The sequence below is a fragment of the Aphidius gifuensis genome, linkage group LG1 (assembly GCF_014905175.1).
Source record: "Aphidius gifuensis isolate YNYX2018 linkage group LG1, ASM1490517v1, whole genome shotgun sequence".
Taxonomy (NCBI): Eukaryota; Metazoa; Arthropoda; class Insecta; order Hymenoptera; family Braconidae; genus Aphidius; species Aphidius gifuensis.
Genome location: NC_057788.1, coordinates 31,584,327 through 31,606,890, shown reverse-complemented (window position 1 = coordinate 31,606,890; position 22,564 = coordinate 31,584,327). Strand labels below are relative to the sequence as shown.

General features: G+C 25.5%; 8 protein-coding genes across 10 annotated transcripts; 3 read left to right on the top strand and 5 right to left on the bottom strand.

Annotated features, from left to right (window-relative positions):
* Positions 1–58: 58 nt before the first annotated feature.
* Positions 59–3,132, top strand: LOC122860487 (ubiquitin domain-containing protein 1). Its single transcript, XM_044164320.1, has 4 exons — positions 59–235; positions 782–1,141; positions 1,208–1,326; positions 1,411–3,132. Exons 1-4 carry the CDS (start codon positions 154–156, stop codon positions 1,570–1,572), a joined length of 723 nt encoding a protein of 240 aa, XP_044020255.1. The 5' UTR covers positions 59–153; the 3' UTR covers positions 1,573–3,132.
* A 339-nt stretch (positions 3,133–3,471) lies between these two features.
* On the bottom strand, positions 3,472–5,997 carry LOC122860485 (cytochrome c oxidase assembly protein COX15 homolog). Of its 3 annotated transcripts, none has more exons than XM_044164317.1 (6): positions 5,923–5,997; positions 5,234–5,308; positions 4,871–5,156; positions 4,574–4,706; positions 3,870–4,500; positions 3,472–3,798 (listed from the first exon to the last, which is right to left on the bottom strand). In XM_044164317.1, the coding sequence occupies exons 3-6, from the start codon at positions 5,154–5,156 to the stop codon at positions 3,544–3,546; spliced, it is 1,305 nt and encodes a 434-aa protein (XP_044020252.1). In that variant the 5' UTR covers positions 5,234–5,308; positions 5,923–5,997; the 3' UTR covers positions 3,472–3,543. The 3 variants fall into 3 exon arrangements, with proteins under 3 accessions (XP_044020252.1, XP_044020253.1, XP_044020250.1); XM_044164318.1 differs by lacking the exon at positions 5,923–5,997 and adding an exon at positions 5,632–5,706; XM_044164315.1 differs by lacking the exon at positions 5,923–5,997 and adding an exon at positions 5,456–5,579.
* A 247-nt stretch (positions 5,998–6,244) lies between these two features.
* Positions 6,245–7,492, top strand: LOC122860486 (8-oxo-dGDP phosphatase NUDT18). Its single transcript, XM_044164319.1, has 4 exons — positions 6,245–6,378; positions 6,456–6,999; positions 7,071–7,176; positions 7,253–7,492. Exons 1-4 carry the CDS (start codon positions 6,270–6,272, stop codon positions 7,490–7,492), a joined length of 999 nt encoding a protein of 332 aa, XP_044020254.1. The 5' UTR covers positions 6,245–6,269.
* A 71-nt stretch (positions 7,493–7,563) lies between these two features.
* LOC122860484 (transmembrane protein 39A-B) lies at positions 7,564–9,743 on the bottom strand. Its single transcript, XM_044164314.1, has 5 exons — positions 9,509–9,743; positions 8,962–9,430; positions 8,436–8,897; positions 8,138–8,357; positions 7,564–8,057 (listed from the first exon to the last, which is right to left on the bottom strand). The coding sequence occupies exons 2-5, from the start codon at positions 9,396–9,398 to the stop codon at positions 7,806–7,808; spliced, it is 1,371 nt and encodes a 456-aa protein (XP_044020249.1). The 5' UTR covers positions 9,399–9,430; positions 9,509–9,743; the 3' UTR covers positions 7,564–7,805.
* A 40-nt stretch (positions 9,744–9,783) lies between these two features.
* On the top strand, positions 9,784–13,486 carry LOC122860483 (leucine-rich repeat-containing protein 47-like). Its single transcript, XM_044164313.1, has 3 exons — positions 9,784–10,493; positions 10,570–11,368; positions 11,873–13,486. The coding sequence occupies exons 1-3, from the start codon at positions 9,905–9,907 to the stop codon at positions 12,072–12,074; spliced, it is 1,590 nt and encodes a 529-aa protein (XP_044020248.1). The 5' UTR covers positions 9,784–9,904; the 3' UTR covers positions 12,075–13,486.
* A 564-nt stretch (positions 13,487–14,050) lies between these two features.
* LOC122860479 (monocarboxylate transporter 12) lies at positions 14,051–18,700 on the bottom strand. Its single transcript, XM_044164310.1, has 5 exons — positions 17,565–18,700; positions 17,314–17,457; positions 16,258–17,236; positions 15,974–16,194; positions 14,051–14,485 (listed from the first exon to the last, which is right to left on the bottom strand). Exons 1-5 carry the CDS (start codon positions 18,298–18,300, stop codon positions 14,325–14,327), a joined length of 2,241 nt encoding a protein of 746 aa, XP_044020245.1. The 5' UTR covers positions 18,301–18,700; the 3' UTR covers positions 14,051–14,324.
* Positions 18,459–22,460, bottom strand: LOC122860480 (sterol carrier protein 2). The gene is made up of 3 exons (XM_044164311.1): positions 21,077–22,460; positions 20,186–21,001; positions 18,459–20,014 (listed from the first exon to the last, which is right to left on the bottom strand). The coding sequence occupies exons 2-3, from the start codon at positions 20,989–20,991 to the stop codon at positions 19,201–19,203; spliced, it is 1,620 nt and encodes a 539-aa protein (XP_044020246.1). The 5' UTR covers positions 20,992–21,001; positions 21,077–22,460; the 3' UTR covers positions 18,459–19,200.
* Positions 21,077–22,392, bottom strand: LOC122860481 (WD repeat domain-containing protein 83). The gene has a single exon (XM_044164312.1). The coding sequence runs from the start codon at positions 22,390–22,392 to the stop codon at positions 21,487–21,489; it is 906 nt and encodes a 301-aa protein (XP_044020247.1). The 3' UTR covers positions 21,077–21,486.
* Positions 22,461–22,564: the final 104 nt, after the last annotated feature.

Here is a 22,564-nt window from a genome sequence, read left to right as displayed (position 1 = left end):
GAGAGAAAAAAAAAAAAAAGAGAGCAGAGAGAGAAAAAGAGAGAGAGAAAAAAAATTAACGAGAAAAATAAAAAATGGAGGAAAATGGCATGCGAGGTGTTGTTGAATTCTTGTGAACACTTGTGAAATGTTTGGTTATTACAGCAACCTAGGATGGGAGGCTGCATAGGTAGTACGAGGGCAAGAACAGCCTCTGTTGATGATACATCAGCAACATCAACAAGACCACAATCAGGTAATGATTAATTACTCAATTAAATATATTATAATAATAATATTTATATACTTGAATGATGTTTGTGATGTCAATGATATAAACACGCCTAGGATGGCTTGTTGTTAACCTTGATGGCTTGATCAGTCATTTCAATTTTCACTTGGCATATTATTTCTTCATTAACACATAAATATTATTATTCAAGGCATTTTATATTATTTTACTCACAATCTATACATTACATTATTAATTTAATTGTCATTATTTATTCATCTATCAATGTCAAAGGTTGAAAATATATTTATTTTTTTTTTTTTCTTTGTTTTGTTTGTTAATCATTTTGTATTATTTTAAAAAACTTTGCTAGTACTTTATTATCTTATTTAAAAATAAAATTTAATTAAATAATATAATATTAAATAATATTTTTAATAACATATTGTATGAAAAAAAAAAAAAAAAAAATTGATTGATTATTTGTTTTCATCCTTGAAAATAAAAATGATTAAATTATTGATAAAATGATAACAATTATAAAGGTTGCATTATATTATTTATCAACAGGAAATTCAAGAAAAAATCATCCACTTTGTCATGAAATATTTAGATGGAAATCAGATGTACCATTGACAGAAGGACAATTACGGAGTAAACGTGATGAATTTTGGGATACAGCACCAGCATTTGAAGGTAGAAAAGAAATATGGGATGCATTACGAGCTGGTGTAACAGCAGCTGAAGCACAAGATTATCAATTAGCACAAGCAATACTTGATGGTGCAAATGTATCAGTACCAAATGGTTTTTTAACTGAATGTTATGATGAACTTGGTACAAGATATCAAGTACCAATTTATTGTTTATCTTATCCAATTAATATTGTAAAAGAAGACAATGGTAGAGATTCACCAGCTGATTGTTCAGGTATATAACATCATAATCATCATCATGTAAATGATTTTGTTTATATAATTAATTTTTAATTTATAGAACCAGTTGATGCTGGTACTGAATTGACACTTAAATTAAGACTATCAACATCTACTGGAGATGTTAAATTGCCAGTATATAGTAAAGACACAATTGGAATTGCTAAAAAAAAGCTACAGGTTTGTTTTTAAATTCACACAATTAATTGAAATACATTTGTTAATTAATAAATTGATTATTTATTAATTTGTTTTGTTTAACAGAGTCAAGAAGGCCTTGAACCATCAAAACAAAGATGGTTCTTTGGTGGTAAATTACTTGGTGATAAAATGCATATTGAAGAAGCTAAAATTCATCCTGGCTATGTTATTCAAGTCATAGTTAATTTAGAAAAATTCGATGACAGTCCAATTAAAAATAGCTGAAGAGATTATTTTCATTTCTTTATTTTCTTTTTTTTTTTATATTATCATTTTTAAATATATTTTATCGTTTGATTATCAACGTCAATATGTCAAACACAAATTGGGGACTCTTGTCAATAATAAGAATGACTGAAATATATATTTTACAATACAAATAATAATACACTAACGAGGTAAGCAAAAAAAAGTATTTATATTATTTTTAAAAAAATACAAAAATCGACCTAAAAGCAAACTAAAAAAAATAATAATGATCCTGAATGCAAAAGCTAAATAATTTTTTTTTTTTTTTTTTTTTAATTAAAAACACTCAAATAATTATTATTTAAATAAATAAAAAAAAAAGAGATTATTAATTGGCTTCTACTTAAATGCGTTTTAATTAATTTAATTTTTTTTCGATTAATAATATATTTGGAAATAAATATATAATTTGTTTGAGTGTTACGTCTGTGTATATAATTTAATTAATAAAATATTAATACACATTTGCACACAATGTGTCCTCGTTAGATAAATAAATAAAAAAAAAAATATCAAATAAATAAAAATGAATCGATGCTAAGCGTCTCCAACTAGTCACGCGTATTTTATTTTATTACAACGTCAATTGTCAATCGTGTAAATATACATGACGAATTATTTATGAAAAAAATTCAGTCGAATGACAACTGACAAGTCGAGGTGAAATGATAAAATAAGCGTGAATGTGTGTATGACTAAATGAAAAAGAAAAAAAAAATAAATAAAAATCGAAACATTCTCGTGTGTAAATAATTTATAAACTCGCATTAATCGCAACAAGTCTTATTCACATTAATTATTAAATTATCATAATAATTATTATTATTATTTTTATTTAATTTTTATATATTATAAAAAAAATGCTTACGTCAACTTTTTATTTTTATAATCAATTTATTTGATGATACATGATGATTTATTATTCATTTTTTGTTTTCGTTGTCATTGTTATTTTTTCTTAACATAAATTTAATTTTTAACAACATATATCAAATAACTATAGGGGGAAGATATAAGCGTGTGTTGCATTTATTTGTAATTTTTACGCTTTTTTTTTTTTTTTTAATTATTATTATATTTTATTTTTTTTTTCTTTAAAAATATAATAAAATTCATACACGAAATTTAATGGAAAATGTTAGCTTAATTTTGTCACGATTTTGTGATTTATTTTCTGAATGAGATAAATATAATATTGTGTCCTGTATATATGAAAAAGAATTTAAAAAAAAATGATAAATAGAGAAAAATACAATAATTATTAAAGACGACAGTAAGTGCAATTTATAAACGTGGAAAAAAATAAATATTTAAAAAAAAAATAACAAGATTGTGTGTTTGAGAAAGAAAATAATTTTTTAAAAATATATATTCACTGACCAATGTTTTTTACACGTTTGTAAAGAGTGTAATATGTAAGAAAAAAAAAAAAAGATAATAATATTGTACACTTGGTGTGACTGATTGGACATGACTGCCAATAAAATTAGCTAAAAAAAAATGAAATTGATAATAAAATATTTGTAAAAAAAAAAATAATAATTGACTCTGTAATAAAAAATAAAAAATAATGTAAATTTTAAATATATATATATATCTCAATAATTTGATAATAAAAAAAAATTACTTAAACAAATAAACAAACATTTTATCAATAAAAAAAAAAAATGATTTCTATTTTTAAAATAGTCTGATCCAATCAAGTCTGAACCGTAAAAGTTTTAAACATAAAAAATATATCACGCTTTTATAATTTTTTTCGTTACCACTGTTTTAATTAAAAACGTCATTATAATTTTAACATGAAATTATTATTTTTAATTAAAAAATAATGTTAATATTATCAATATTAAAATAAATGAATTTAAAAAAAAGTCAAAAGTGAAATTTAATTTATTAATTTCTATAATTAAACTGTACAATAAATTGTTGTTGTTTTTAAATGAATTATTTTGGTATTTTACGAATGTATTTGAGTTCATGACAAAGCCAAGTAGCAGCACCAAGTACAAGCATGCTTCCAGATTGATGTGTAGCTGCTAAATGAACTGGTACATAACTAATGAGTGTTGTGATACCAAGTACAACTTGAAAATATCCAGCACAAAGTAATGTTGCCATGGCCCTTGATCCACGTCCTGGTAATGCAAGTCCTCGTGATTTCCATGCCATCAAAGTTATCAAGGTTAAAGTTGAAATACCCTAAAAAAAATATCATCAATAAGCTCCACATTTGATCAACTTGATTAATTTATATATAAATTAGTAATTACCAGTATCCTGTGATCAAATTGTACAGTCGTTGGATTTTCAGTAAAATTTCTAAGCATTGGTGAAAATGCAAGTATATCATCAGGTATAAATTTATCAGCCATCAATGGAAAACTATTATAAATAAGACCAGCATCAAGACCAGCAACAAATGCACCAGATAATGCTGTTAATAACACAAGACCTTTTGTACAATAAATCATACGTTTAAATCTAACAAGACCATTTAATAATTCATGATTAATATTTTCTTTGTTAAACCAATCTAATGGTAATTGTTTTGATGGTATTAAATAACCAAGTGCATTATATAAAAAGCCGGTGTATAGTGTCAATGCAAGTCCAAGATGTGCAGCTAGACGATATTGTGATACTCTTGGTACGTCATTTGGTCCTTGAAAACGATCTTCAAGACCAGATTTAACCATGTACCAACCCATAAGACCTTGGGCACCAATAAGACTACCAAGTATTAATACTCGCATTTTCATTCCTTTTTTTAACATACCATTGTACCAAAAATATAATGCTGGTACACCATAAACAATGCCAATTAATCTTCCCCACATTCTGTGTGCATATTCCATCCACCATATTCTTTTAAATTCTTCCAATGTCATTTCTTTGTTCATTCTAATTTAAAAAATATATAAATTATTTTATTATTGTTTTTGTTGATGATGATGTGCTTATAATGTTAACTTACATTTTATATTCTGGATATTGTTTGTATTTTTCAAATTCTTCAATCCATTGACCATCTGATACTGGCATTTTTTCACCAAGAAGTCTCCATGTTACCATTGATAATCCTGACTCTGTTAATCTAGTAACACCACCTGAAATTAATTAATTTTTAATAACAAAAATAATTAACAAATCAATTGGCTTTGATTATTTATATGTTTATTTGAATTTAACAATTATTTTCCATATGTTTTATCAACTATTTCTTTGATTATTTTTAATGTTTGATCGTAGATAAAACAATATATTCCAATACCCAATGCAACTGCAACAAAAACCATTCCACTGCAAACAAGAAGCCATGATCCAACAATTTTATTTGTTTTTTTATTAACAGCTGAAGAATAATTTAAAGCAAGTGTTCCTGATTTTCTTAGGCATCCTGATATTTGTCCAATACTTGTTATTGGACATTTTAAAAGTCCAGTTAGGCTGATTGGTTTTTTAACAACATTACAAAAATTTCTTTGTGTTGTCAATGAAACATTGGTGATCAACTGTCTCGTTAAATTTTTTGAACATAATCTTGCAACACTCAGCATCTATTAATCAGTTTAAAAAAAATATTAACTTAATTTAATTGTTATTTTTTTTTTTTTAAATAAATAATTTTGTTTACCTTTATTCAGCTCTAACCTCACTTTGTAAATGTATTTGTTTTGTTGATAAACAAATTTTTTAAACTCAATTTTATCTGAAAATAATTTTAAAAAAATAAATATTTTCAATTATTATTAACAGCTAATTGTTGCAAGTTTATTAAACAAATGAATTACTAAATGATTAACAATAAATTGCATCATTTAATGCAATAAACAATTAAAATTTAAAAACCTCTTACATTTTAATCAAAAAATATTCATTAAAATTCATTTAAATATACTGATAATAATTTAACAACAATTAAACCGGCAATTTAATTTTAAATACAATTATCATAATTACACAAGCAAAAAATTATCTCAAGTGTGTGATATCTTTATTTATTTATTTTCTTTTTACTACGCATGTATGTACCATGCTCCACCTGACAATCAGAGTAAATCAAAGATTTCTTCATCATCATCATCACTGATTTTTCCATTAAATATAATAACAATTTAAGAATAATTATAAATTAACAATAAATTAATATAAACAATAACAGGAAATATTAAAAAAAATATCTAAGTACATGTATTTTTCCTAAACATAACATATTTTAAAAAATAAAAATTAGATGAAAAATAAATGTGAATGTATTTTTCTTAGATATTTATAGGATAAAAAAAAAAAAATAAATGAGCCAATAGTCGATTGAACAAGTACCCAGTTATGTACGATAAATATATGACCTAGAATGTGATCAGGTTGGCTGGTTGGTCTGGAGATTGCCTGGAAGAGGTGAAATAAATGTAAAAAAAAAAAAAAAAGGCCGATGAACGCGTTATGAATAATTTGTTGTGTGTGCAAGCTAGTGTGCAATGAGCAATGGTAAAAGGAGTTGTTTCTATGACGTTGTCAAGCAAACATCCAATCCAGTTGAAACAGTTATAATTTAAAATATTTTTTTATATATTACTGTGATTTGTTTATTAAAGCAAAAAGGAAGAATAAATATTCTGTTGATAAATAAACTAATAATTGCTAATTAATAATAAATAAAATTATTAGAAATGTCAGATGTTATTGAAGAAAGTATTGTACAAATTTTAGATGGTAAATTTCTTGATGATAGTGATGATCTTTGTGACTTTACATTATCAGAACAAAATGAAGCAATAGGTAGATAAAATAATTATTAATAATTTGTTGAATTAATTGTATAATTTTTCTAATGTTTTGCTAATATTTTTTTACAGAATCAAGAGGTATTCAACCATCAGCAAGTTCAAGTTACGTTCCAATATGTCAAAAAACAGTGACATATATTGTTGCAGCAGTATTGATTAATGAAGATAATGAAATTCTCATGATACAAGAATCAAAATCATCATGTAATGGTAAATGGTATTTACCTGCTGGACGTGTTGAACCAAATGAAAATTTAATTGATGCTGTTAAAAGAGAAGTACTTGAAGAAACTGGTTTATTTATGGAAGCTAAAACTTTGATTATGGTTGAATGTGCAAGTGGATCATGGTTTAGATTTGTCATGACTGGTAATGTTATTGGTGGTAAATTAAAAACAATTGAACAAGCTGATGATGAATCATTACAAGCAAGTTGGATTAAAAATATTGAACAGCTTGAACTTAGATCATCTGATATATTACCACTTATACAACGTTGTAAAGATTATAAAAATAATCAAGCTGATTCATGGCATTTGTCATTATTGCCATCAGTCAAAAGTAGAAGTAAACTTTATCTACGACTTGTTACTTGTATCAAAAAAAAATCAACGTAAGATTATTTTAAATATCTTGATTATTTATCACTGTTGATGTTGTTATTATTATTGCTTTTTTTTTTAGAAATCGTATGCATGTTTTGGTGTCAGAGAAAACAACACTTCATCTGCCAATTTGTGAAATAAATCCTAGTAGAAATTTACATTCTACACTTCATAAATTTATGGTGGTATGAAATATAATTATTTTAAAAATAAATTTTCAATTAAACAGTTAAATTATGTTTTTATTTTTATTTTGTTTAGGAAATATTTGGTGAAGATGTTGCACAACATAGACCACATGGTTTATTGTCTGTTGAATTTAGTGATGGTGATGGTGGTGATGGAGTTTGTTTTACTCTACTTGTTTCATTCAGACCACCACTTGAAGATGTACCAATTAAAGGAAAATACATTTGGCATGAACTCACACAAAATAATGCTGATTTAATATCATCACGTTTACCAAAAAACATGACTATTCCTCTAAATGTTGTACGTTAATTTTGACAAATAATAATTCATTAATTTGTATATAAAAATTTACTGTAAATAGTTAATTTAAATTTTTATATTAAAAAAAAAAAAAAATACTAAACAGTTTTATGAAAGTTTTAAAAAACAAAAAATGTATTAATCAATTAATTTACATACTAAAAAATATATTTACAATTAATTAATTAATATAACGTTTAAGTAAAAATTGCTCCAAATAATATAATAAATTTTATTTTTCTTTTGTACTATTTTTCTATTAAAAAAATAAAAATAAAAATAAAAAATTGACTTAGTTATTATTGACAAAGAAAAGGATAAATTATTGAGATGTATTTATGGCTGCTTGAGCTCGTTCTTGTACAATTTTTTCAGCTCCATAAATTTTATAACAAATTATATAATCACGTAGTAGCTTATAGAGTGAATTTAAATTAATGAGAAATAACATTGTTATTGATATTGTTTGATACAATGATATTTGTCTAAACAATGTTAAAAATTCATAAATCATTATTATAAATTGTATGCTTAAAAATGTGAGCATGATAATTGCTGGATTGTTGAACAACGCCTTGAAAATAAATCAACAAAAAACATGTTATATAAATAAACTGATCAAGCAAATATTTAAATGATGATAAAAAAACTTACGTGGAATCTTTTTTGACTAGTATTATTAGGTACAGCTGTAGTACAAAGACCCTCTGAACGATATAAATTATTTTTATATGAGACTAGTGAACCATGTGGCCATATTGATGTTTCATTCCAACTTGGTACTTGTTCGTCAAGGTTTTTATTGGATTTGTTGTTATCAACTTTTATCCATTTACCAAGATGTAATGATGCACGATGTAAAACATCACAGTATCTATATTAATATTGATGATTAAAAATTTAAATTATTGATTGAATTAAATTGAATTATCATTTGATTTGATTGACTTACTTTACTGGATATATTTGTGTAAAATATGCACAAAGTCTACCAAGCCAAAATAATAATATATGCTGTATAACCCATGGTATATTAAAATACAATTGTTTTGGTGCAAATATTATTGGTGTTATACAACAAATATAAGCACATCTAGCTGATGAATATAATAAATTTTTTAATCTAATATTAAAATCATTAGTTAAATTAGTAACTTCATTTCTAATTGCAATTGGATTTTGTAGACAATTGTGAAATGGTTTATCAAGTATGTACTTTGTTTTTTTATCTTCTTTTATATATACTGGTACTATTGATGGATCCAAAAATGGTGCTAATGATGAACCATATAATATCATGTAAACTGATAAACATGGATATGACAAATAAATTATTCTCATGACACCATGATCTTGAATCATGTGAAAAATACAATATGAAATTATTGAAATGACTATCAAAAGCAAGATTATTCTGTAAATAATAAATCAATTATTAAATCATGTATATTTTATTAAAATAAATAAGCAAAATTTACCTGATAACTTTTTGAATATTTGATAGCCATTTTGGATGACTTATAATTTCAATAAATTTACAAAATAATGTATAAATAAATCTCCATGTTATTATTGTTATAATAAATACAACAAGATATCTATCAATAAGATAAAAATTCATAGCATAGTTATTGTATGAATTTGGAAGCCACCAAACTGTTCTATAAAGATTTAAAAATTGTGTTGATGCAGCAATTATTGATGCAATTAATGATATTGTTTCAAATTTAAGCAGACCATCAACTGGAATTTGTGGTACTGGTACATGTTTTGGAGCTAATAATCTTCCATTAATTGTATCAATATTTTTTTTATCATCATTTAAATTAGTTGAATGATTACTTTGTTGTGATGTGTTATTTTGTTGTGCTCTTCCAGATCCATTTTTACCAGAATTTCTTTTTGCAGCTGGCATTATTATTTATACATTTATTTTATTATTTAAATCTAAAATCAATAATACTCATTATTAATTAATATTTTAATCATTAAAATTAATCAAATTGTATAATAAAAATAATATACCTGTTTTATTTGTTTTTTAATTTTCAAAATGTCTGTTGATTTGTTGACGTTGACAAAAAAATAGAGAGGGGTGTCTCTATTAGAAAAATATTAAATTAATAATTTTTTTTAAGCTCCATTTGAGTTGTTACATAATTTTTTTTTTTGTTTGGATAATTTTTTGTATTGTTTATATTGTTAGTTATGAATTATAATAACAAAAAAATACACTGCAAAAAAATCACATAACATAATAACATATAAGGCTGTTTTCATGAAAAATTGTCGTCAGGCTGTGGCAAACTGGCAAATGAACGCTGTGGCAAATTGTCCAACATAAATTATTTCTCCCCAACCTGTAAATTAAAATTATTAATTGAAAAGTTAATAAATAAACGTAATAATTTATTTATAATAATGGATCATGAAACAGCATGGACCGAAGTGTCCCAAGCACAAAAAGAAAATAGACATGAGCTTGTATTATCAGGTGCTTCAATATCAAAAAAAATATTAGAATGTGGTCTTGATAAAAATATATTTCATCTTGAAAATATAAATTATTTAAACATCAGTCAAACTTGTCTTGATAATATACCAGATGAAATAAAACAGCTGGAAAATTTAACAACATTGGTACTTCATTCAAATAAATTAACAACAATTCCTGGATGTATCAAGAGTTTATCAAAATTAAAAGTCATTGATTGTTCAAGAAATCAATTGGTAACATTACCAGAAGAATTATCATCTCTTTCACAATTAACAATAATTAATTTTAGCTCGAATAACATAACACATTTGCCATGTCAAATTAAAAATACAAAACTTGCATCATTGGATTTATCAAACAATAAACTTGAAGTATTTCCAGATGTTTGTTATTCTGAGCTTGTTCTTTTGGCTGAAATTAAAGTTAATGCTAATTCAATCAAAGAAATTCCATCATCAATAAGTCTTTTGTCATCTCTTAAATTATTAGATGTAGCTGACAACAATATTTCCAGTAAGTATTAAAAAGCAAAATGTTGTTTAAAGCATTGTTAATTCAATTAATAATACCTATATTATTTTGTTAATAGCTGTACCTGGAGAATTGGCTGATTGTTTAAAATTAAAAGAACTTAATTTAAAAGGCAACAAATTAAATGACAGAAGACTTTATAAACTTGTTGATCAATGCAGAACAAAGCAAGTACTTGATTATGTCAGACAAAATTGTAAAAAAAATGACAATAATTCATCTGGCAAAAATAAAAAAGGTAAAAAAAATCAAAAGACATCAGAGAGTGATACAGTGACACAAGAAATTGAAAATTTAACTCACAAAGTACAAGTACTACGTTTAGCTGATGAAACACCAGTCATTAAATTAAATGACATTGTTAAAAATGTCAGACCACATATTGTTGCTTGTGTCATTAGAAATTTATCATTTAACAATGATACATTTAAGAAAATGATACAATTACAAAATAAACTACATGAGGGTATTTGTGAAAAACGTAATGCAGCAACATTGGCAACTCATGATCTTGATCGTTTTGTACCTGGTGATTTGACATACACTGCAATGCCACCAAGACAAATTATGATACAACCACTTGGACGTAATAAATGTTATTCAGCTGCTGCATTATTTCTTAAGCTTCAAACTGAAGCTGATAATTTAAGAAGAGAAAAAAAACGTAATGTTTATTCTGGTATACATCGTTATTTATATTTGATTGAAGGCAAACCAGAGTATCCATGTGTTATTGATGGTTCTAATCAGGTTATATCATTGCCACCAATAACTAATGGTGATATTACTAAAATTTCAACTGATACTAAAAATATATTTGTCGAAGTAACAAGTGCAACTTCACATCAAATTTGCAGGTAATTTATTTATTTATTTATTTATTTATTTTAAAGCTGGATGAACCATGTTATTTGATGATATAAATTTATCGAAATTAATTTGACGAAATAATTTATTTCTGATATTGATACACCAAATTTATGGAATAATAATCGAAATTTTTTATTTTTTTATAATTTTTTTCGATAAATTTATTTTATTATTTAGATATATATTATTTTTCAATAATATAAATAATTATAATTGTATATTTTTAATTAAATTGAATAGAATTAATTGTACAATTATTTAAAATTTATACTTTTATGGTATAATTAAATTTAAATAATTTTACATGTAAAAAATTTATAAATAATAGCTAAAATATAATTAATTATTATAATTTATTTATTTATTATGTAATTTTTTTTTTATCTAGCCTGATATTTTTTTTATGGGTTTTAACAATTGGCTAAATTATTTAAACATTAATTTAATATTTAGATAATTTATTAATTTAAATTGTTGATTTATTTTTCTAGAAATGTATTGGATGAATTTTTAAAAGAACTTGTTATTCAAGGAATTGGATGTTCTGTAACAACTGATGAAAATTCAAAACCATTCAGCCATCTTCATGTTGAACAAGTTAAAGTTGTTGATTTAGAAGGAAACTTGAAACATGTTTATCCATCTAAAAATGATTTGCCATTTTCTGATAATAACATTGTTATTGTCAGATAAATTACTCTCATCACTACAAAAATTTGTTAACAAATATTTCAACCTAATTTTTCTAATGTGACACAAATTTTCCATAAATAATTAAAATCAACAACAATAAGCAGACTGGTTCTGCATTTTTTTTTTCATCTTTTTTCCATCCAACTGTTTACCAATTACGGATTTAATAAAAAAAAAAAAATATACACACACACTTGTCTTTATTAAAAAATTGTTACTTTATTGTTCTTATTTTTTCTCTAATTAATTTTGGTCTTGGTTTTTGTAAAATTATATTTTTCATTAGACAATTATCACTGTTGCAATGATTTATTGATTTTTTATTAATTGATGATTCAATATTATCGTCGGGATCATTTAGCTTTTCATGTTTATTCGAAAATTCTTCAAACGATGAAGGATTTGTGTTTAAATTTTTTGACGATTCACTGTGAATACTTGAGCCTTCATTGTCAGAAGTCAAAACATCTGATTCATCATAATTTTGTTGATTAAATGATTTATTTATAATTTCATGATTATTTGTCATTATTTTATTAAGTAAATTAGGATAAACATCATTGACATGTTCCTTAAATCTTCTTGAAGATTCTTTTTTTATTAAAAAATTTTTTGAAGCCTTTGAACTTGATGAATCAAGTCTTTTTAATTGACTCATTTTACTTTCAACATCAGTTACATCTGTTGTCTCATCAGAGCTTGTTTTTTTATATTCATTTTTTTTCATCAATTCATCCTCAAGATGATCATCATCATGAAGCTTTTTTTTGTATAAATTATCATTTAATTTTTCAAGCTTTAAATATGGACAATTACATTGACAACAAATTAATTTAACATCATTATTTTTAAATTGTTTTGATGAATTTTTCGATGTCAAGCTTTTGTCATTTAAAATTTCTAACTCATCATGATTACTGTCTTTTAATTTAGCTATCTTCTCTTCACTTTTATTATCATGTAAATTATATTTATGACTTTTTAAATTTATTGTTTGACAAGATTTATTTTTAACCATTTTTTTATTTTTTATTTCTACTGTCTCAATCGATTGTCGCCTCCAAGGATCAGGTATTCCCTGCTCAAAAGGTATTCCAATTTTTAGTATGGATTTTTTTACATTGACATTGTCCAATCCAAGAACATATTTAATTGAATTTTTATCTGATTTGTCATAAAGTTTACGTGGTGGAAGGTAATTTATCAAAGGATCTGGTATACCATTTAATATATTTTTACTATTAAACATTTTAGATGAATTATTTAGTAGAAATTGTGATGATTTTATAAGACGAGGTGATGTAAATGGTCCTTGTACAACTTGATGTATATTTATTAATTTTTTATTTGTCAATTTCGATGGTGACATCCACTCGTGTTCCCATCTTGGCTGACATGAATTTATTTCAGATAAATTTTCAAGCACTATAATTAATAATAATTACAATATATATTTTTTTATAAAAACAAAAATACATTTGACACTTACTTTCATTAATATATTTAATCTTCACTTCATTTGTTTTTTAATAATTTTTTTTTCATTAAAAAAAAATAGACAAAGTATTTAAATTAATTTTTTTTTTTTTTTTTCTATTTGTTTATTGTTATTAATTATTTATTTATTTATTTATTACAATATAATATGAGGGTAAATAAATTTTATCCCCTTGTACTCTTACTTGTATTTTTTCAATAATTTAACTTTTTTTTTTTTTTTTTTGTTTTTATATAATTAAAAAGAAACGAAGAAAAAAAAAAGAAATTACATACCTTTTATAATCACAGTGTCATTCAAAATATTCTCAATCATTTTTATAATTTATTATTTGGTTTTTTTTATTGTTATTAATTAATGTTTTTATTTTTCTTGGTCATAAAAAAATTTCAAGTGAAATGACAATTTATTAAGAATATATCACTCGAAGCACAAACAATGTGCAATTATTGTTTTTTTTTTTGTTTTATTTTTCTCATCGTCATTATTAAAAAGCTCTTGTGTTAATATTATTTCATAAAATTTTATAAACACATTTACATTGCAATTACATCATGATGTTATTTTAAATTTGAACATTTTTTTATTTTATTTAAAAACAACAACTAAATGATAATGTAAAATAAATAAAAAATATTTTTTTTTTCAACTTGTTCTACCATCACAACATCTACCATCTTCATGATAATTGAATTAAATTTTTTGACTAAAATTCTTCATGAAATACTTGAAACAGATGATAATAGTAATAATTATTTTGATGTATCTTTGTTGTCTTCGTCGGGATGATTAACTTTTGATGATTTTTTTGGAGAACTTGATACTAGAAGTAGAGGTAATCCTCCAAGGATCATACATGTTCCCATGCAAAGAAAGCACACTGAGTAACTACCAGTTACATCTCTCAAGTATCCTGTAGACATTAGAAATATTATATAGAAAAAAATTAGTGATAGAACAGTAGAAAAAAAATCGAAATCTTTGCAATTTTTAAAATAAAAAAAAAGCTATTATAGTCCTAGTCAAGCAAAGGATTTTCTAGGAGAAAAAACAAGAATATATTTAATTATTCTAATAAATTCAGATACATATGATTGTTCAAATAAAATTTCATGGAAAATTTGTAAATTAAATATTGTAAAATCTTATTTAAACAACAAGCTTCTCATATGTATTTTTTTAAAGTCTCAGATTTATTGGAAAAATAATTTTTCAAGGTGTTTGCTTCACCCTATGTACAAAAATAATATCATCTAATGAAAAAGTAACAAGACAACCTTGAAATAATATATTTTTTATTTATTTGTTTTTCTTGTTTACCAGTGAGTGTTTATGATGAAGATCTTATTGATTATTGAACCAAGTTTTCTATCATAAAAAGACTGCGCAATATTTTTAAAATACACCTTGAAAATTGCATTATATAATTATCATAGAAAATGAGAAATTTATTCTGGCATTGATAAAAAGTAATATATATCATGTTCTACAAAATAGAAGAGAAAAAAAAATTTTATCTCTAATTTTTACTTATTCAACTTGACCTCGAAACTTTTTTATATTTCCAACATTTAAAATGAGAAAATAGCAATAATAATAATTTAAAAAACCTTGTACTCATATTAACAAAAAAAAAGTTAAAAAAAAAAAAAACATTTTAAAACTAAATTTCTATTTTGTTTTTAAATTAACTAATTTTTTTTTTTTTCAAATTAATTATCAATTTTCCCATCTCCACGTGTTATTATTAAACAATAAAAAAAAAAAATAAAATCAAATTACCTACAATAATAAGTAACACATTGACTCAGTCCCTGCAAATCGATAAAATTTCATTGGAGACAATGAACACCCCCGGGTTGAGACATTAATAAAAAAAAACAATTCAATTCAATTCACCCTTGTGTAATGTATAATTTTCCATTGAATTGTTAACGTCACGGGATACTTTTTATTTGTTACTATTGAATGGTAAAAAAAAGTATGAATAAATCAATAAAGGAAGCCTGGTCGATTTACGGAAGTGATACACTGACGCAAGACACAAATGTGTATATATTAAACGTGGGTAGTTTTAATTGATTATCAAATAATAATAATAATAAAATATCAAATGATAAATAATTGATTAAAATGAGGGATAATTGAATGGTTGATTGTAATTGATTAATTAAATTAATTTTATATATTTTTAATTTAATGTTTAAACAATAATTTCATGCTGTGTTTTCCACGTGCTTATTTATTTTTTATCGATCAAATAAATCATCAAAATAATTATTCAATTAAAAGCAGAATATTATAATAAATTTTACAAATTACTATTGCATGTTGAACGAATATTAAATTGTTGTTATTATTGTTGCAATTGAATGAATTTTAATATATATTTTAATATTACCTGCAAGTGGTGGAATGGAGATGGCACCGATACTTTGAAACATTCTAACGAGTCCATAGCTTGATGATATTTTATCAGTACCATATTGATCAGCAAGAAGTACTGGAACAAGTAGAAACCAACAACCAAGACATAATCCATAAATACCAACTGAACAAGCAAGTATGTAAAATGATTGTGCCATTGGAATAGCCAACACTGCAATACCAGCAGCAACAATACTAAAATGAAATAAATAAATATTATTATTAAAACAATTATGAATAAATAAATAAATAAATTACCTTCCAATGTATCCTTTTCGTCTGTCGAATAAATGAAGATCAGACAACCAACCAAGACCAAGACGTCCACAAAGATCCAACACAGCTGATATTGCAACAAGATAACCAGCTTCTGATTTAGTATAACCACATGCATGCACATAAGCAGGAAGATAATAAAGCATATATGGACTTCCAGTACTCATTAATGTAACAGATAAACACATCATAATAAATTGCGGATCTTTTAATAAATTTAAATCAATGTATCGCTTTATTATTTGTATTATACTTGTTCGTTTAATTTTTATTTTAATTGGTGATTCTTGTATTGTTGATTTTTTCATTAAATGTGGATGTGTTACTGTTAATGATGATAATTTTAATGATTTAATTGATGGCCTTGCTTTATAAACACATGTTGAATCTGTTGATAAATCTTCAACACTGTGTAATATACTTGAACTACGAATTTTTTGTATTGGCTTCATTTGTAATTCTTCACCCATTATATCTTTTTCTTCTTCATTATCAATTAAATCAATATTTTTTGTACCATTTTGATGAAATAATTCATTTAATAAATTATGTCTTTTTGTTTTATCATTATTATCAAATAATAGCTCAAGTTTTTTTTGTTTTATTGGCAGTAATTTATTTTCATTGTTATCATTATTATCATCACCATCATCATCATCATCATTATTTATGATTATTTTTTTAACTATTGAATTTTCATTGATGACCATTGCTTCTGGATTATCTTCAAGTGGTCTGTATAAAGTTGCTGATACACATACGTGTAACATACAACCACCAAGTACTAAAAATGTACCATGAAAGCCAAAATTTGCAACTAATATTTCAATCAACAATGGAAATACGAAACTTCCAGCTGCTGTACCAGAAACACATATGCCATTTGCAAGTGCACGATGTTTATCAAAGTATGTTGATACAATAATAATACCTGGTGTTGTTGATAGTCCACCACCAATACCTAAAACCAATTTGTTCATTATTTTATTTTATTGGAAAAAAAAAATTTCAAACAAGTCATCAAGCTGGATGAATTACCTGTTAGTATACCAAAGCTAAAAAATAGATGAACTAGACTTGTTGCAAAGTAGCTTATTGTCAAACCAAGTGCACAAAAAATTCCACCAATAAATACAACAGAACGACAACTGTATTTTTGACACAGTATGCTTGTTACTGGTGCTGAAATTGAAATAATATATTTTAAAAAAATTAAATGATATTGACCCAGTAACCTAGCTCAATAAATTTCAAGGTAAAGACTATGTATATATTTAATATGGACTTACCAAGTGCAAGACACAAACATGAAAGAATTGCTGGTATCCATGATGCAACAGCAGCTGATGAATCATTAAATGTTTCCATAATTTCAACATACAAAACTCCATATGATTTAACAAGTCCAGCAACCCAAAATTGTACAAAAAATGCACCACCAACAACGACCCAGCCATAACCACCATCCAAAGGTACATATGTTGAATTTTTATTAATTAATTTATTATTTTTAATATTTTTTTTATTTTTACATTTACGTGATGATCTTATTTCACGTGATTTAGCAATAAGTGGACGAGCAGTTAAACTTGATATTGTTAATAAATTATCATTGTCTTCATCGTCATTTGTTTCTGGACTTGGTTGTGGTGGTAATGATAAACGTGATGATGGTGATGATGATGATAATGGTGGTAATATTGGTGGTACAATTGGAGTTGAATTTGCTGTTGTTTGAACAACAAGAGATACTGGTTTACATGGTAAATTTGATGTTGTATTTAAATCATAAACTGGAGCTGAATGAATTGAAAATAATGAACCCAATTGATTTTTATTATTCATATCATTTTCATCAACAATTGAGGTAATTGTATTTTTTCCAAATTCTTTTTGTGATGTTGTAATATGCTGATAATTATTAAAATTATTATTTTCACGATTATTATTGAGATTTGATAAATTATGACTGTCAATGATGGTCCTGGATTCTTTATTGAAACTCCACTCACGCGGTAGTGACATCCTCGATACAACGACTTCTTCACCTTCGCCTCGATACGGCGACCGTTATACATTTGAGCTTTCGTTCTTTTTGCTTTTGATTCCAGTTTCTTTTATTATTATTAGTATTACTTTCTTCTTTTAATTTATTATTTTATTTATTACATAACAAACATCAATTTAATTATACTTTGTATTTTTTATTTCTTTTACAAATATACTCTAGGTTCAATGCACCGCGGTAATTATTTTTTTCTATTTTGTATTTCGTGTTTGTTATTTTATTTTTGTGTTGATACACACGCAAAGTAAAGCTCTTCTGAATGAGAGCCAGAAATATCGATGACTTTATTATTACTTAAATGTTTTTTCGTCGACTTTTGGCCTGACGTACCTGACGACTACTGAATCATGGACATCTTTTTTTTAAATGAGCTTTTTATTTGCGCAAGCGTTCTATCAACAAAGAAATATTCAGCGTATGGTTTAATCGATGATGATGTTCGTGAATAATAGATAAATATAGCATTGTGTTAATTTAATTATTTTACAAAATTAATTTATTTTAAATAAACAAAACAATATATGTTTTATAAATTTTTGCTTCTTTTATTTATCTAATCATTTGCCCAGCCCCTTTTTTTTTTATTTGATTAAAGTCCTAGCCACAATAATAGACTTTTTTTTTTTTTTTTTTTTGCAACACTAGTAATGTTACATTACATATAAAAAATTTCTTATAAAATTTACAACAAATCCTTACCACCTACCCGCTAATTATACAATAATTAATACCATAAAATAAAAATATAAAACTTGAATTGTTCAAGTTTGTTTGTGTAATGATTAAATTAGTTTTTTTTTAAACAAAAAGATTGCACAAGTCAAAATAAATCATGAATATTAAAAGCAAGAAGAGAATTATAATTTAGATTTTAAAAGCTCAATTTTTTTAGCAGCTTTTTTTTGTAAATCTGGTAATTTCATAGCAAGTCCCATGTTTCCTTTGATTTTAATTTTACCCTGAAAGAATGCTTGTTGTGGATTTAATTTACCAGATATAAAATCAACAATATCAGTATCACTTATGGTAAATAGCACATCTGGTTTAGTTTTTCCATTAAATTCAACAGATCCTTTTCCAGTTTTAGCATTTATAATCCAGTAACCTTCAGTTCCATCTGGTCCATTTGTAATTGTAAAACCATAAATACCACGAAATTTATCAATCAAGCCATCTTCATCTTCTTTCATAGCACTTTCAAATACTTTAAATACAGCATTTGCTTTAAAGCCATCTGGTGATACAGCAGCTTTAACAAGACTTTTTTTAATTGTACCAGAAAAACCAAGTTTATAAAGACCAACAACAACAGCACCACCAAGTCCAATATTTTGTTGTAATGCTAATTTAGCACCAGCAACTTGACGTTTACCAGCTTGACCACGTAATTGCCAGCATAACTCAGCACATTGAGCTAAACCAGTTGCTCCCAGCGGATGTCCTTTTGATATTAATCCACCACTTGGATTTATAACATATTTACCACCATATGTATTATTACCAGAATCAATTAATTCACCAGCTTTACCAGGTGGACAAAGACCCAATGCTTCATATGTTATTAATTCATTTGCAGAAAAACAATCATGCAGTTCAATAACATCAACATCACATGGTGAATATGGTACACTTGCAAATACTTTATCTGCTGCATTTTTTGTCATATCATAGCTGAAATTATTAATTCAAAATTATATTATTTCCAATGATAAATAAAAAACGAATTATATATTATGTTGACTCATTTCCTTGAAATTATCATCAACATATTAATCAATTTTTTTCGTTATCGTAAATATAAATTAATTAAGATAAAAAAGATGTAAGTATATAATTATTTACCCGACAATTTTAATATGACTTTTTTCAGCAAATGTTGTTGCTGTATCTGTTGTCATTTCCATGGCTAATATTTCAACAGCTTGATGCTGTAAATTATGACGACGTACAAAATCTTGATTTGCCAATATAACAGCAGCACTACCATCAGATGTTGGACAACATTGTAATTTAGTTAATGGACCAAATACATTTGGTGAATTTTTAATTTGTTCCAATGTATATTTATCTTGAAATTGTGAGTATGGATTATTAACTGAATGTAGATGATTTTTATATGCAATTTTAGCAAAATGTTCAGCTTTTGTTCCATATTTATTCATGTGTTCAATAGCAGCATTACCAAATAGCTGTGCTGTTATTGGAGTTTGATTAATACCAGATAATTCAGCCATTAATGTAACATGTTTATCCATTGGATTTGTACGATCATTAAATTTTGATGTTAATGAACCTTTTTCCATTTTTTCAAAACCCAATGCAAGTACACAATCAGCTTTACCAGTTTCAATTATTTGTTTAGCTAGGATAAGTGCTGTTGAACCAGTTGAACAATTATTATTAACATTATAAACTGGACAACCACTTAATCCAATTTCATATAATGCACGTTGACCAGATGTTGAATCACCATAAACATAGCCAACACATGCAGCATTTATTTCATCGTATGATACTCTAGCATCTTGTAGAGCTTTTGTTACAGCTTCTTTGGCCATTTGTGGATAATCAAAATCATCTCGTGTTCCTGGTTTTTCAAATTTTGTCATACCAACACCAACAACATATACTGATTCTTTTCGTACCATTTTTATATATCTGAAATAATTATTATGAAAGTTTATCCAGCAAAAACAGTTATACAAACTTTCTCTCTTGGATATATATATTTACCAATTGATGTAATTAATGTCGAACGTTGAAATAACTGGATTGATTTGGTCTAGCCAACGCCTGAGTGTTGATAATTAAATTATTATTTATTATAAAAAAGAAATAACCAGTTTATAATGTACTTTGGACGATGACAATGATGATCAGTTTAAAACAAAAAAATATATTTATATATGCGTAGAAATATCTTAAATAATAATCAATAAAAATGGAGTAGAGTAATCAACAACAACTTGCCCACCACAATTGTGACTTGGACATTGAACCATTGACAAGGACAACAACATAAACATAAACAGTTAAACACACACACACATATACTATTCGTCAATCTACACCAGGTGTCAGCACGTACAATTTTATTCAGCAAGAAGAGAAAAAAAAAAAAAGAGAAATATGAAATGTTTTTTTTAAATATCTTTTTTATTTTCTGACCACATTAAAATACTGGCACCATTTGCAGCAATAATACAATTTTCTTGTGGATGTACAGCTACTGATACAGTTGCATGTTTTGATAATTTATCACCAACAAGTTTTGCAATGACATTTTGACTAACTAAATCCCATATCCATAATTTACCATCAGCAGAACCTGACATTATTTTTGTATCATAACAATCAACACTTGATTCAAGACATAAATTATCAACAGTATGTCCAGTAAATTCACCAAGTAATTCGCCAGAATCTTTATCTAATAATCTAACAGAACCATCAGCACAACTTGCAACAATACATTGTCCATCACGTGTAAAACTAGCACATGTGACTGGTTCACCAAGACAATCTGTTGATAATTGTCCAACACGTATGTCATATCTTCTTATTTTACAATCATAAGAGGCTGATAGAATTTCGTGATCAGATATTCTTATACTTGAAATTGAATCCTTGGCATCGTTTAATGTTTGTACTGGTGTTATTGATTTTGAACGCATGTCCCAAAACATAACAGAATTATCACGTGATCCAGATATTGCCATTGATGATTCTTCATTAAATCTTACTGTTGTTACACTACTGGCATGACCACGATATCTACGTAATGGTGTACCAGTTGCTACATCCCAAAGTATCACTGATTTATCAACACCACATGATACTATTTGACTACTGTCACATGCTGTACATGCATCCAGTACTTCATCACCATGTCCAAAATATGTTTTTAATAATGCATGACGATGAGGATTCCAAAGTTTTATTGTTCTATTTGAACCACATGTTACACAATATGAACCATCAACACTAAAACGAACAGCTCTTACTCCTCCTTGATTACATTCAATTTCTTTTACAAAATTAAAATCCATTTTTTTTTATTGAAACCACGCTTTGCTTTACTTGGTTTTACTTTGCTCGTTTATATTTACTATTATTGTTTATAAATATTTTTTTTTTTGGGTTATTTTTAAGTGTTTGTTTATGTCACGTGACTTTGACTTGAGAGCTTCGGCCATTTTGTAGAATTTTTTAAAACTAAAA

What these genes read in the sequence shown, in the direction of transcription:
- LOC122860487 (XM_044164320.1), top strand. Translation starts at nt 154, where the DNA reads ATGGGAGGCTGCATAGGTAGTACGAGGGCAAGAACAGCCTCTGTTGAT. An exon ending in TTCACCAGCTGATTGTTCAG is followed by an intron (nt 1,142 to 1,207) that starts GTATATAACATC and finishes TTTAATTTATAG; the next exon opens with AACCAGTTGATGCTGGTACT. An exon ending in TTGCTAAAAAAAAGCTACAG is followed by an intron (nt 1,327 to 1,410) that starts GTTTGTTTTTAA and finishes TTTGTTTAACAG; the next exon opens with AGTCAAGAAGGCCTTGAACC.
- LOC122860485 (XM_044164317.1), bottom strand. Translation starts at nt 5,156, where the DNA reads ATGCTGAGTGTTGCAAGATTATGTTCAAAAAATTTAACGAGACAGTTG. An exon ending in TTTTGTTGCAGTTGCATTGG is followed by an intron (nt 4,707 to 4,870) that starts GTATTGGAATAT and finishes AATTAATTTCAG; the next exon opens with GTGGTGTTACTAGATTAACA. An exon ending in AATTTGATCACAGGATACTG is followed by an intron (nt 3,799 to 3,869) that starts GTAATTACTAAT and finishes TATTTTTTTTAG; the next exon opens with GGTATTTCAACTTTAACCTT.
- LOC122860486 (XM_044164319.1), top strand. Translation starts at nt 6,270, where the DNA reads ATGTCAGATGTTATTGAAGAAAGTATTGTACAAATTTTAGATGGTAAA. An exon ending in AGAACAAAATGAAGCAATAG is followed by an intron (nt 6,379 to 6,455) that starts GTAGATAAAATA and finishes ATTTTTTTACAG; the next exon opens with AATCAAGAGGTATTCAACCA. An exon ending in TGTATCAAAAAAAAATCAAC is followed by an intron (nt 7,000 to 7,070) that starts GTAAGATTATTT and finishes TTTTTTTTTTAG; the next exon opens with AAATCGTATGCATGTTTTGG.
- LOC122860484 (XM_044164314.1), bottom strand. Translation starts at nt 9,398, where the DNA reads ATGCCAGCTGCAAAAAGAAATTCTGGTAAAAATGGATCTGGAAGAGCA. An exon ending in ACACAAATATATCCAGTAAA is followed by an intron (nt 8,358 to 8,435) that starts GTAAGTCAATCA and finishes ATATTAATATAG; the next exon opens with ATACTGTGATGTTTTACATC. An exon ending in CTAGTCAAAAAAGATTCCAC is followed by an intron (nt 8,058 to 8,137) that starts GTAAGTTTTTTT and finishes TTTATTTTCAAG; the next exon opens with GCGTTGTTCAACAATCCAGC.
- LOC122860483 (XM_044164313.1), top strand. Translation starts at nt 9,905, where the DNA reads ATGGATCATGAAACAGCATGGACCGAAGTGTCCCAAGCACAAAAAGAA. An exon ending in AGCTGACAACAATATTTCCA is followed by an intron (nt 10,494 to 10,569) that starts GTAAGTATTAAA and finishes TTTTGTTAATAG; the next exon opens with CTGTACCTGGAGAATTGGCT. An exon ending in ACTTCACATCAAATTTGCAG is followed by an intron (nt 11,369 to 11,872) that starts GTAATTTATTTA and finishes TTATTTTTCTAG; the next exon opens with AAATGTATTGGATGAATTTT.
- LOC122860479 (XM_044164310.1), bottom strand. Translation starts at nt 18,300, where the DNA reads ATGTCACTACCGCGTGAGTGGAGTTTCAATAAAGAATCCAGGACCATC. An exon ending in TAGCTTTGGTATACTAACAG is followed by an intron (nt 17,237 to 17,313) that starts GTAATTCATCCA and finishes AATTGGTTTTAG; the next exon opens with GTATTGGTGGTGGACTATCA. An exon ending in CTCCATTCCACCACTTGCAG is followed by an intron (nt 14,486 to 15,973) that starts GTAATATTAAAA and finishes TAATGTCTACAG; the next exon opens with GATACTTGAGAGATGTAACT.
- LOC122860480 (XM_044164311.1), bottom strand. Translation starts at nt 20,991, where the DNA reads ATGGTACGAAAAGAATCAGTATATGTTGTTGGTGTTGGTATGACAAAA. An exon ending in AGTCATATTAAAATTGTCGG is followed by an intron (nt 20,015 to 20,185) that starts GTAAATAATTAT and finishes TAATAATTTCAG; the next exon opens with CTATGATATGACAAAAAATG.
- LOC122860481 (XM_044164312.1), bottom strand. Translation starts at nt 22,392, where the DNA reads ATGGATTTTAATTTTGTAAAAGAAATTGAATGTAATCAAGGAGGAGTA.